We start from the raw sequence: 12,296 nt of genomic DNA on the forward strand, positions 1-12,296 counted from the left end.
CTGCTTTGCTGACCTGGGGGCCCTTTCTGAATGAACCTATGGGAGAGGGGCCTGCTTTAACTTTCTCTATAGCACTCAAGACTGATTCAGGTTGGAATGGGGCTCTGAATGGAGCCTGAAAGTCTTCGGTTTCAAAATACTATTACAATAATTAAAAATGTCTGGTATTCAAGACTCAATGGGTTTACTAGAAGAAGAACTCAGCAGAAGAAAGAATGGGATATACTTCCTATTGAAATGGTTGGTTGGTTGGTTCATCTCTTCCTGGTGCCCTTTCTCTCTCTCCAGCCACGCAGAGCTGGTTTTCCTGCTTCACATACACTCTTTCCCTTTTGCTCCTTAGCCTTTGCACATGTACTATTTGCCTGGGACCCTCATTACCCTTCTTACCGCTGTCATGCCAAACTGTGATCCTTCACGTCTCAGTTGAGAAGTTGTGAAGTTACCTCCTCTTGTTGATAGTTGTGAGTTTGTTGTCATTTTACTGTTCATAGTTTTTATCTCCTTTTTCTTAGGTAAGTCCCTTTAAGATTTCATATAAATAAGGGCTTGGTGATGATGAACTCCTTTAACTTGACCTTATCGGGGAAGCTCTTGATCTGCCCTTCCATTCTAAATGATAGCTTTGCTGGATAGAGTAATCTTGGATGTAGGCCCTTGCCTTTCATGACTTGGAATACTTCTTGCCAGTCCCTTCTTGCCTGCAAGGTTTTTTTTATGAGAAATCACAAACTCACAACTATCAACAATAGAACCTAAAAAACAAAGCAAAAAACCCCCTAAGCAAACAAGTAGAATAGGAACAGAATCACAGAAATGGAGATCACATGGAGGGTTATGGGGGGGGGAATGGGGGAAAAGGTACAGGGAATAAGGAGAATAATTGGTAAGCACAAAATAGACAGGGGGAGTTTAAGAATAGTATAGGAAATGGAGAAGCCAAAGAACTTATATGTATGACCCATGGACATGAACTAAGTTAGGGTGGTGGGGGGAATGCTGGAGGGTAGGGGTGTGCAGGGTGGGGGGGGATAAAGGGATGAAAAAAATTGGGACAACTGTAATAGCATAATCAATAAAATATACCAAAATAATATTTAAACCAAAAACAAAAAAAGAAATCCCCTCCTCTCAAGAACCTTCTCAATCTTGCCAGCACAAGGCCAGGTACTCCCCACATGCTCTCGCCACACCGTGCTGATCTGTATTGGAGCGTGGACTGTACTACATTGTAGTTATTGTTGGTCTCCCCCAGCAGACCGTATGCTTCCAGAGGGCAGGCAGTGTGTGCGTGTGTGTGTGGCTCGCCATTGTGTCTGTGACTCCTAGTACAGGGCTTGCTAGTCAAGTGCTTAAAACCAGGCTGGGGTCAACTCAAAGATGAGACATGAGACACCCAAACCAATGCCCATCACAGTGTGAGGCCAAGAAGAAATGCTGTAGCCTCCCTGGCCAAGGGGGTCCCCAAGAGGAAATCTACACAGAAGGGTGCTGCAACCCAACCAAACAGAAGCTCTGGAGAAGCTCTCAAGGGGGAAATCATTCTACTCAGGAATTGAGGAGCAGCTGGTGTCGCCTTGGGTGACTGCTCTGCTCTCTAAAGTGAATGGAACCCCGCCCCCCCTGTTTGGCCTGGGCCCGAGAAGCTTCAGGAATACAGGATGAGTATCCACCCCCACTAATAACCCAGAAGACAGAGAGAATCCTTTGGGTAAGTCAGTCCCTTATGGTACAGAAGCTGCCAGGTAGAGAGTTGTCCTAGCCCCACCCAGCTCAGAGGACCTGGGTTCCTTTGCTGATCCTGACATAGGCTTCAGAATCTATCCCACGCTGAGTGAATGGCCTCTGAAAACCTCCAGGAGCTGGAGACAACCAGGAGTACAGGCCCACTGGGCCACAGCCAGCCTAGTGTCTAGGTAAGGGGCCATAGCAGCACCACCCTGCTGCCAGGGCAGCCACAGACCTCACTGCCACCTCCAGGTTTCAGCTCCTGACATCCCATTGAGGCCTTTCCCAGTGCCCTGCCTTCTGCTGCCTGCAGTGATGGGCAGGAGTGGGGTAAGGAGGTGCCACTGCCCAGGTGACAGGCAGGGGGACATCACTGGATTGCTGAGCTTCAGGCCCCACTAGTGGGGGAAGAGATGCGTGACAGATGTAGGACAAAGTCTCAGTGACAGAGGACATAGGAGACAGAGGGCACTGGGTGGGAGAGGGAAAGGAAGGGTGATGAGCACAGGAAAGGTTAGTCACACCAGTGACCCCTGGGAGCCACAGGCCTGACCTTCCTTACAGAGGGAAAGTCCGGATCCATGACTCGGCCTCTCTGCTTGTTGGAGAGACCGTAGGATGACCCATTCCTCCCCACCCCGAGCACTAGATTTTTGGAAGCCACAGTCAATGGGTAGGGTGGTCAGTTTCTTCCCAGTTCAGCAGACATGTGGCTCTCTGAACAATGTTTTTTGGGGGTGGAACATTTGGAACTCAGAGCAGCCTTCCCAACTCTACAGCACCTTCTGGGCCCTGCAAGTCTTCCCGTTTTCCAGACCCTAAACTCACCAACTACTGTGCTGGCAACAGCCATAGTTCTAATAATGAGAGCTATGTCGTATAAGATGCAGTGTGCCAGGAGACGTGCTGAGTGTGACCCAGAGATCTTGGTCTCCACAGTAGCCCTGTGACCTAGGCACTATCATGTCTCAGGGATGGGTTTGGAGGGAAGCTGGACAGTGGCCAAGTAACCAAGGCATCAGCTGGCCGTGTTGGTTGTGGGGTAAGCAAGGGATATGGTGCCAAGGATCTTGAGGATCTCAGAGCTGGTGGGACCGGTGACTGGGTACAAGCGCAGGAAGAATCTGAGTGATTCGGAGATCACATTGGTCCTGGAAGAAAGATGAGGAAAAGAAGGCTGGCCAGGGTGAACTTGGGCCCAGGTGGACTTGGGCTGGGGGATGCTTAGCCTGGGTCTCTACCAGGAAGCTGGGCTTGGGGATTACTTGGGGAAAAGCAGCAGCTCTCTCCTGCTGTTTTGAGGCCATTGGGGTTTTATTTGGGGGGAGGGGTGGATTCCATTTAGCTATTGCCTGTGTCAGCAATAGCATAGTTCAGGTCTCCCCAGAGGAGGGCTGAACCCACTCTCCTTGTACTCTGGTGCTCCACCTTCAGACTGCTGCATTTTCTATTCCTTGGTCTCCAAGTCACTGGACATAAAGCCTCCCTGTCTCATTAACTCTTGCCTGTAACAGATACCCAGTGAAGTACCCCCATACTAGTATTCCAGGAAAGCAACCCAGAGGAGACAGAGTCCCAGGCATACCTTGCTTCCTTCTAAAATATTCCCTGTCTTGAGTCCTCATCTATTTCTTCAGGCCTCGGAGGCCAGAGCAGAGAGCTGGATTGGTCGGGCAGGAGCGAGGGTAACCCTCACCTACCTCTGTGTTTCCCTGTATTGCTTGTAAGGAGGGAGTCCCTGTTGGGTGGTCCTACTGCAGTCTACGGCAGGGCCTCCTCCGTGGCCTCCCACAGCTCTCCTGCTCTGAAGAGTGAAATTTCCCTTCCTCCCATGGCCCGTCTCTCTCCCACCCCACTCTGTCCCCCTGAAAGCTGCTCAGGCTGGTGATGAGAGGTCTTGGGATTTGGCCAGGGTGGAGGCAGAGAATCACTTTTCCTCATTGTCTGGCTTTGGACAAGTCACTTCCCCTCCGATGGTCTCAGCTTCTTCAGCTGTAAAACCAGAGATATTGGGCTGCAGCTTGTGAATGAGTTGGTTCCCTGTGCTTCAGTGGCCACTGTTGTTGCCCACACTTTCCAGCAGTGATGGGGCATGGCCTGCCTGTTACCTGGAGAGAAGTAATCAGCCCAGAAATCTTGTTGACAAAGCTGAGGGCAGTTTCCACTGGAAAAAAGCAGCTTGCAGGAATAACTGTTGTAGATAAGAAATGGAAATATATCAAAGTAAGCTATGTATCTCCTGCCCCATGGTCTGGGGCCTTGCGGGTTCCTGCCTCTGGCCACTGCTCAGCTCCAAGAAGCTGCCAGTGCTCCCAAGAATGACAGGACAGTCAGCCAAGAGAGAGTCCTGGTGAATGGCCATTGGAGGGGGAGTTTGTAGCCTGCTTTCTATGAGTGAGCTGTAACCCTTGACACTGTATGGGGTATCAGTCGTGACCTTTATCACGTTTTCCAAGGTGGTGTCTATTCCCCAAGGGTTAATTAAGAAGCACCTCCAGGGCTGAACTCCTTCGTGAAACTGCTGGGTCATCACCCACTTCCTTTCCCATCAGTCAGTCATCAAATAGCTCGGTACACCTCATGCGTGTTCTTAGAGCTGCAGTGCTGGCGCCAGCCTACCCTGGGAGCAAGGGAGCCAGAGAGGGAGGAGGCGGGCAGACTCTGCGGGGCTCGAGCAGCTGCTCCCACTCCTCCAGAGTCCTCCACTTGGGCCGAAAACTGTTATCTCCAGGTGGAGGCCATGGAGGCAGATGCTGTCTGCATTCAACCCTTACCTATTGCCCTGTGGGAGTCAGGATCGTACCTGGCCAGTTTATGAGGTCAAAATCAAATTAAATGTAGCCAGGCTAGCTTCCCCTGCTTCTCCCCTGCTGCCTCACCCACATCATAAAAATTCCACATTGTTCTATTTTTGTGACAATTTTCCAGCAGATGAGGAATGGGCCCCTTTTTCTCATTGACACAATGGCAGCACATGGCGGCCCTGCGGACTCCTCCTCCAGAGACGCTGTGGGACTGGCCCACCAGGCTCATCTCAGGTGCATCTTAGGTGGCTGCAAAGAGCTGGTCTAGAACCGGTGATTTAAGAGACATGATGAAGAACTTTCTAAACGTAGAGCAATCCCAAGAGAGTGGATTGTCATGGGAGAGATTCTCCATCAGGAAAAATGTTCAAGCACAGGCTAGAAAACTAGCTAGAATATTATGGAGGGATTTGAGATGGTTAGACTGGGTAGTGGTAAGTTTCCTTCCAATTTTTAGATGTTCTGAGATGACTGGTATCTGTTTGATTTTACTTTGGACATTGTAGTCTGTAGAAAATAATCTTCAACCATTATCACCCATATTTAAAATATGTTTATGGAGCCCTGACTGGTGAGGCTCAGCAGGATGGGCATCATCCCACAAGCAGAAAGGTCGCTGGTTCGACTCCCAGTCAGGACACGTGCCTGGGCTGCGGGCCAGGTCTCAGGTGGGGGAGCGCAAGATGCAACCGATCCACGTTTCTCTCACACACTGGTGTTTCTCTCTCTTTCTCCCCGCTTCCCCTCTCTCTAAACATAAATAAATCCTAAAAAATAATACGTCCATGGGGAGACAGTGGGGGCAAAAAATGGTTTGGATAAGTTCTATTTATACAGAACACTTCCTCTCCCCTTGCCTTCATTTTCTCTCTATTCCCCTTCAGCTTCTTCTTCCGCTGAGACTGCTCTGGAAAAAGAATGTGGATATATGTTAGGGATAGTGGAGAAGGAAGAGAGGGCATCACCCTGGCTGGCCATGGTGTTGCTGTGCCTAAGCTACACTAGCATAAAGAGATGGCAAATAAAAAGTAAGCTGGGCCACACGGTGTTCCGCCCTGCGCGGGCAGAGCAGGGGCTGACGAAAGGAGAAAGCAAGGACAGGGCGTGCACGCACAAGCGCAGTTGTGGCTGGCGTCCACAGGGGCTGGTCTGCTCTGGAGAAAACCCCACGTGAGGCTGACTCTGTTTTATCAACTTTAGGAAGCAGAAGAATTGTCTCCCCTTCTTCTGGGAAATCACTTAGCTTTCATTTCTTTCTAGAAAGAGGGAGGGCTTTGAGTCAAGGCCAACAATTGGAAAGCCCAGTTTTGATCACTCTGGTCCTGGCCCCTCTGAGCAAGCCCCCCTCTCCTGGGCTTCCATTCTCCATGGGGCTCATTAGGGGCCACTCCACTCATGCCCTTTCTGCTCCTTAGCAACTGAGGGCGAGTGGGCCTCACTTGCACTAACACGTAGGTTGGAACTCACCTGGTTACTAAGGGGGTCAGGAAGAAAGCTCAGTGAGGGAGGGAATCTCACTTCCTGGATGGTCTTAAGACCTCATCATGATGGGGATTCTGGCCTTGGAGTTGCACACTTTCAGAGCTAGAAAAACCCTCAGAGGCCAGAGCTCTTCTCCACCGTTTGTCCTCCCAGAGTCACAGCTGCAGCACCCCAGGACTCTGAGGCAGGCCCAGTGAATGTGGTGGAGTTAACCTGAACCCAGTGGCACTTGGGTCCTGGTCTTGCCAGGGCTCTGCCCAGGACACCCTGCAGCCACAGCTCCATGAGGCTGTCCTGGTGAGACTCTGCGGGGGGATGCCCGTATATCAGAAACCACTGGAAGATGGGGTGTGTGATGTGTGAGCTGATAGGCAGACGTGTAGGAGAGGCAGTGGTTTTGGCTTGTATAACTGGAAGGAAACATGTTATCTCTTCATTTCTTGCTAAGGCGAGGTCAGGCCTGGGGTCAGGTTCAGGCAGGGGTTTGATGTGGGATGCAGACCCCAGAGGAGTGGAAGCCTGGGGCTTTCTGCAGGGCGGAGCTCTGCTTCACGGTGGCCCTGTGCTGGGGCTTTGGGTATTTCTAAAGCAGAGGCAGGGCGAGGCTGCTCTGGGGACAGCCCCAGCAAAAGCAGTGGGATGTCCTGTGTACTCAGAACATGAATTGGGGGTGGGGGTTATGACGTGGCAAAGGGGGCTGGTATTAAATGGTGTTTTTCCACTTGTCCTTTTTTTGCATCCTGTGTCTTTGCCCCACTTTCCATGCACTTGGACCTGTAGGCTACAACTAAAATCATCTAACAATGACCATCCAATAGTGCACAGTAGTGCCCGGGGAGAGGAGGCCGGTGTGCAGAATGGTATTTTCCCAGATAACAGGGGTTGGCTGGCAGAATGGGGGTCCTGGCTGAGGTCAGCCATGCCCTGGTTTTGGGAGCCTTGGGAAGAAAAGATGCTTTTCCTCGTGGCCTGGGGATTATTCTTTCCATTGCTCCCTGACTCAGTGGGAGTGAAAGGTGTCCAGGGCTGAGGGTTGGGGAGATGACAGGTGTTTCCCCTGGGAAAGGCAGCAGAGCAGAGAGACTCAGGGCCCAGCTGCCTATGTTCCAGTCGGAGCTCCAGAGACAAGTAACTTCTCTGTGCCTTAGTTTCCCACCTCTAAAACCGGGGTGATAACAGTGCCCACCTGCAAGGTCATTGTGAGGATTAAGTGAGAGAGCGTATGTGAAGAACTGGCAGCAAGGCCCGGCACAGAGCAATAGTGTCTGATGGTTGTCGATGGGGTGGGAGGGGTTGGCGGAGGCAAGGGACACACTTGGGCATCGCAGCCGGCCTGTCCTCGTTTAGACCCTGGCACCAGCACTTGCCTGGCTGTGGAAGCCTCAGCAAGTCACTCACAGTGCCCTGGACTCTGGTGTTGCCATCTGTGAAAGGGGGTTGCTGCTCACCTCGCAGGAAATTAGGAGGCTTGCGTGACGTCACATGTGTGAGCTTAGCAGGTTGGCACCCAGTAGGGACCCCATGGACTTCATTTTTTAAACTCAAGGGTGGCGGTCTACCTGGATCTCCTGTCTGACTTCTGAAGATCTTAGAGGTGGAGGACAGGAAAGCAGTAGTCCTTCCAGTTCCCACTTGGCTCTCACCTCAGCCTCTGGGAGCCAGCAGGGAATCTGGGAGGCTGATAAGGCCAAGGGGTAGAATCCAGAGGGTGTGGTCAGCTGGAGCCTTGGGCAGTATAAGTAGAAGGAGCAAAGGAGAACTTAGCTTGGGGGTAAGTGACAACATACCTGTCCCCAGCAGGTATGCCTCCTCCCACCCAAGGTCCTTGGGAGTGGGCCAGCCTAGCTCAGGTTACCTCAGCTTGATCCACTGGTATTTTCCTCAGATGTTCTGTCCGGGATGGTAAGTGGGCTCAGTGGGTCAGCAGTCCTAGAACTGGGTGCAGGTCTTAGAAGCCCCTTCCCTGTCTAGTTGGGCCACCGGAAAGCAGAGAAACCAAAGCTGGGGCTGCAGACCTTCCCCATCTGGGGTTTGACTTAAAGGCCTTTGCCAGATTGCAGGGTCAGGTGCCTGCAGAACTCTGTATCTCCCCAGCCAGCTCCTGTTGGCATCAGTGAAGGGAGGACATGTGTGTGCGTGTGTGTGTGTGTCTACGGGTGGATAAGCAGGGCTGGGTGTGGGTGGAAGTGGGGAGGGTGAGGTTCTGTGCCCGGGGAGAGCCCCACCTTGGCGACCTATCATGCCACTCAAACCCAGACTCCCGGCAGCAGTCACCTTCAGCCCTCACTAAGGCCGGGGGTGTTGAGGATGTCTGGGGAAGAGCTAAAAGTGGCAGAAAACATCCTGTTTGAAAGTGCGTAGCTGTATTTAACCCTCGCAGCACTGTGCTGCCTACGCTGGGTCTCCACACACAGGAGTTCCCAGACACCTGTCTGAAGCCGTCCAGGCCCTGGGCTGAATCCCAGCACACACCGTCCCCAGCTCCCCTAGGCTCCCCTGTATCCTGCATGGGGTATCTGTCTCCTTCCTGCCCTCAGCAGCAGGCTGGGCCATCCAGTGGTTCTACTTCTCCGAGCACCCCTCAGATCTGGGGTGGGGCTGTGGGAGCAGGAGTGCTCCCCCAGGAAGAAGCCCCCGTCCCTCCTGACACCCTCGCTGTGAAGGGAGAGGCTCCGGCAGGGCGGCTATTGCTGCTCTGCCCTCGTTGCTCCTCTCTACTCCCTGCCTCACAGGAGGGCCCTTCCTGGCTGCTGCCTGGTCCCCACCCCCACACCCCTGCCAGCTATGACATGGCACAGCTGCCCTCGACAAGTCACCTCTGTCAAGTTTTGGTCCCTGATCTGGGAACTACTGTCCCTGGAAGATCCTCTGCCACCTGCTTGTTGGGCTCCTTAGAGGACTGGCCGTGAGGCTAGGCTCACCTGTAGATAAAACGTTTCCCCTCTTTTCCTTTCAGAGTCCTTTTGGTCAGAAGCATCTGTGAGCCCTCACAGACGGGCACCCCTGGGCTCAGCTCACCTGCACGCCTGCTCCTTCAGGTGGGTGTTTCCTCATCAGCCACAGCCTCCCTGGTTTTCCATTTTGCAGCAGCAGGGCTGGGCCGTGGGAGGCTGGTGGTCAGGGGAAGGAAGAGGACACCACCCTGGGCTTTGCACATGCAGGTGGTCCTGCGTCGGCAGAACTAGAAATGGCCTGCTGCTGAGACCCAGAGGTCTGCCGGAGTGGCCGTGGGGGCTCAGAGGGGCTCGGCCAGGCTCAGAGTGGGGGAGCCGCTGTCTCCCAGGCTGGGACTCTCGGGGGGCCATCCAGCATGGTGATGTAGCCTCTGCGGTCCCAGCTCCTCTTTCTCCCTCCTGCCCTCCAGTTCTGCCTGTGTGTGTTCCTGGGACCGCCAGCACCCAAGCCACAGATGCCTGGGCCTATTTTCTACTCTGGTCCTGGGCTCTGGGTTCTTGGCAGCAGCAAATAACTCTAAGCAGGGCTGCATTTTCTCTCAGCTCACCTGAAAATGGTCCTCCTCACAGTAAGCCTCTGGCCACCTGAAACAGCCCTCTCTCCTGCTTAATCCAGTGCCTGGGCCCCCACCCACAGCCAGGAGCCTTCCTGATAGCAAGGCACTACCTTGCCCTCTTGTGCCCTCAGGAGCCCATGCGATGCTGAACATTTCTTACACGGATTTGACTGATGTTCCCCCACCCCCACATTTGGTTTCTCTTTTTCCACCAGATGTTTGGGCTCCCAGATGACGCAGACTCTGTGGCAACGTCACGGTAACTGCGAGTTGCGACATCTCAGCTGACCTGGGGTTAAGCCACAGGCATCCTAGACAGTTTCTCCTATTGCCCCACAGTGCCACGGGGCCTCTGGGATCCCCGCCCACATGTCAGATGCGTGCGACACTCTGGAAGCCCAGGGAGTCAGCCTAGACTTGGGATGGGTTATAGGGGCACTGCTGATAGACGCTCAGCCACTTCGTCTTCCTTTTGTTTTAACTTTATGAAATGTTTTATGTATACAGACAGGCATATGAAACATAAAATAGTGTTTTAATATAAGATACCATATACCTACCACTCAAAAAACTAGAATGTGGCTACTACATAATACCTCTACATGCCCTTTCCCATCTCACTCCCTCAAAGGTTTCTGTTAATCATTGCACTGTTCTTTTTCTAAAGTCTCTCTCTCTCTCCCCGCATATATAAAACAAATTAGTTTAACGAGTGTGAATCTAGTTGTGATAGGGGAGGGTAACAGTGTCACTGTTATTACATGAAACTTCCCAGGAGAAGGAGAGTCGAAGGAGAAAGTTAGGGGACCTAAGACATCTGTCTATGCTCAGGGTCCCCTCTACCCCTTTGGGAATGACAATGGCATATCCTTATCTGTCCCACTTACTTCCTGTGGCTTGAAGCTCTTTGTGGAATTTTTAAAAATTAAATATCTGTTTTGTGCATTTTATAATCGCAGTTGTAGTGTTTGGGCTTCTCTGGGCCTCATTTGTGAGGAGAGTGGTACTGGCCCTTGTCTCACTGGGCGATACGAAGTTGAAATGAAGTACGGCTCCCGTGGGCTTCGATGTGCCAGACCCTGGCGCAGGGATCAGGTGCCCAGGCTTGGAAAAGAAGCTCAGAGCCTCCCGAGCTCCTCCCACCCCCCACCCCCCAGCCTCTCTCTCTCTTTCACCCTGGGGTGGGAGGATGTGGTACCATGGGTGGGAGGGAGTGGGGTGCTTACCCCTCACCACTGGCCGCCTCTCTTGTTTTTCTTCTGGCCTGAGGGACCCTGCTGTTGTGAGGCCCAGGGGCCACTTAAACCTGAAATGACCCTGGGGGGGGGGACTCAGATAAAACTGGGAGGCAGCAGGGTCTGCAACCACTTTAGGGAGGCCCGGGGTACCCTAGAAGCAGCCCTGAGCACGACGGCATTCAGGATCAGGGGCAGCGGGTGAAGCCAAGGCCCAATTTGCTTAATGGAAGCGTTAACTCGGCTGCTTTCTGGGCAGAATTTCTCAGAGCTATTGTGTTTTGTTCCCTCTGTCTCTTTCCCCTTCCCTCAAGTGTGAAATCCATCTCTGGGTGATGATGCTTATTTATAAAAGCCATTTCTGAGAACAGAATCAGTTCATTGTATATGACTCACATTGCTCAGAAGGACATTCAAAACAATGTGTTAAATTTATTTGGGGGAGGGGGGAGAGGGAAAAGATTTGATTACCTTGGTACAGCACAGCAGGGGCACAAGGCCACTCGGTCATGAGCCGGATGGCTGTGAGGAGCTGGCACAGGAATGGCAAGGGCTCTGATTTGGGAATGTAGGTCCTTCATTCCCTTGCCCTCAAGAATAGAGAGGGACTGAGGGTTCTCTCTGCACTGAGGTCTCGGGCTCTCGGTGGTCTGCCTTTTTCTCTTGGAGGGGACCCTGGGCAGCACAGCGTCCCCGGACCCGCTGCTGACGCCAGCAGGGCACGTGTGTTCATCCCTCCCTTCACCCTCAAAGTAAAACTCCATTGCTCAGGAGAGGACAGTGGGGCACGGAGAGGCTGACCACTTCACCCAGAGTAGCCCAGAGTAGCCCCACTAGCGCGCGGCAGAGGCAGCCCTGGAAGCCAGGCAGTCTGAGTCCAGGCCATGCCGTGAGCAGCATCACCAGTGCCCCACAGATCCACTCCAGACCTGGGAGAGGGAGCCCTGCTTCTGCTCAGCGGGGGAAGCAGGGGTATGGAGAGTCACATCGTGAGGGCACCAGAGAAATCCTGCTCGGGGCTGGGCCCCGGGGAACTGCCCAGCTTCACCGAACTCCCTGGAGATGGGGGAAGGGGGAGCAAAGCATGCCCGCTGGCCCTGGCGCTGACTCTGGCGCTGGCCGTGGCCTGCCTACTGTTCTTGCAGGGATGGAGGCAATGGCAGCCAGCACTTCCCTGCCTGACCCTGGCGACTTCGACCGGAATGTGCCTCGAATCTGTGGGGTGTGCGGAGACCGAGCCACGGGCTTTCACTTCAACGCTATGACCTGTGAAGGCTGCAAAGGCTTCTTCAGGTGAGTGCTCCCCAAGGGCAAGAAGAGAGAGAGGAGGCGTGCGTCCTGTAAAGGGAACCCCTGCGGGTTCCATGTCTCCTTCCTCACCATGCCCACAGAACATGCCGTTCCCTCAGGGGGGTCTCCTTCCACCCCTCTCTGCACTCCATCTGTGTCCTTTGACCCCTCGGACTGTGCCTTCTCGAGGTCACTAGGTAAGGCCCCACCTTTGCACTACACCTTGACCCACCCCTCTGCACTAAC

General features: G+C 53.2%; 1 protein-coding gene across 1 annotated transcript in view; it reads left to right on the forward strand.

The window, feature by feature from the left end:
- Nucleotides 1–12,296, forward strand: part of VDR (vitamin D receptor) — a 55,536-nt gene that overhangs the window by 11,804 nt on the left and 31,436 nt on the right. Inside the window, exons 2-3 of the mRNA XM_024575542.3 lie at nucleotides 8,971–9,052; nucleotides 11,906–12,053. Of these exons, the coding sequence (XP_024431310.1) occupies nucleotides 11,908–12,053 (146 nt within the window). The 5' untranslated portion in view covers nucleotides 8,971–9,052; nucleotides 11,906–11,907. The remainder of the gene's footprint in view (nucleotides 1–8,970; nucleotides 9,053–11,905; nucleotides 12,054–12,296) is intronic.

The sequence above is a fragment of the Desmodus rotundus genome, chromosome 3, assembly GCF_022682495.2.
Source record: "Desmodus rotundus isolate HL8 chromosome 3, HLdesRot8A.1, whole genome shotgun sequence".
Classification (NCBI taxonomy): domain Eukaryota; kingdom Metazoa; phylum Chordata; class Mammalia; order Chiroptera; family Phyllostomidae; genus Desmodus; species Desmodus rotundus.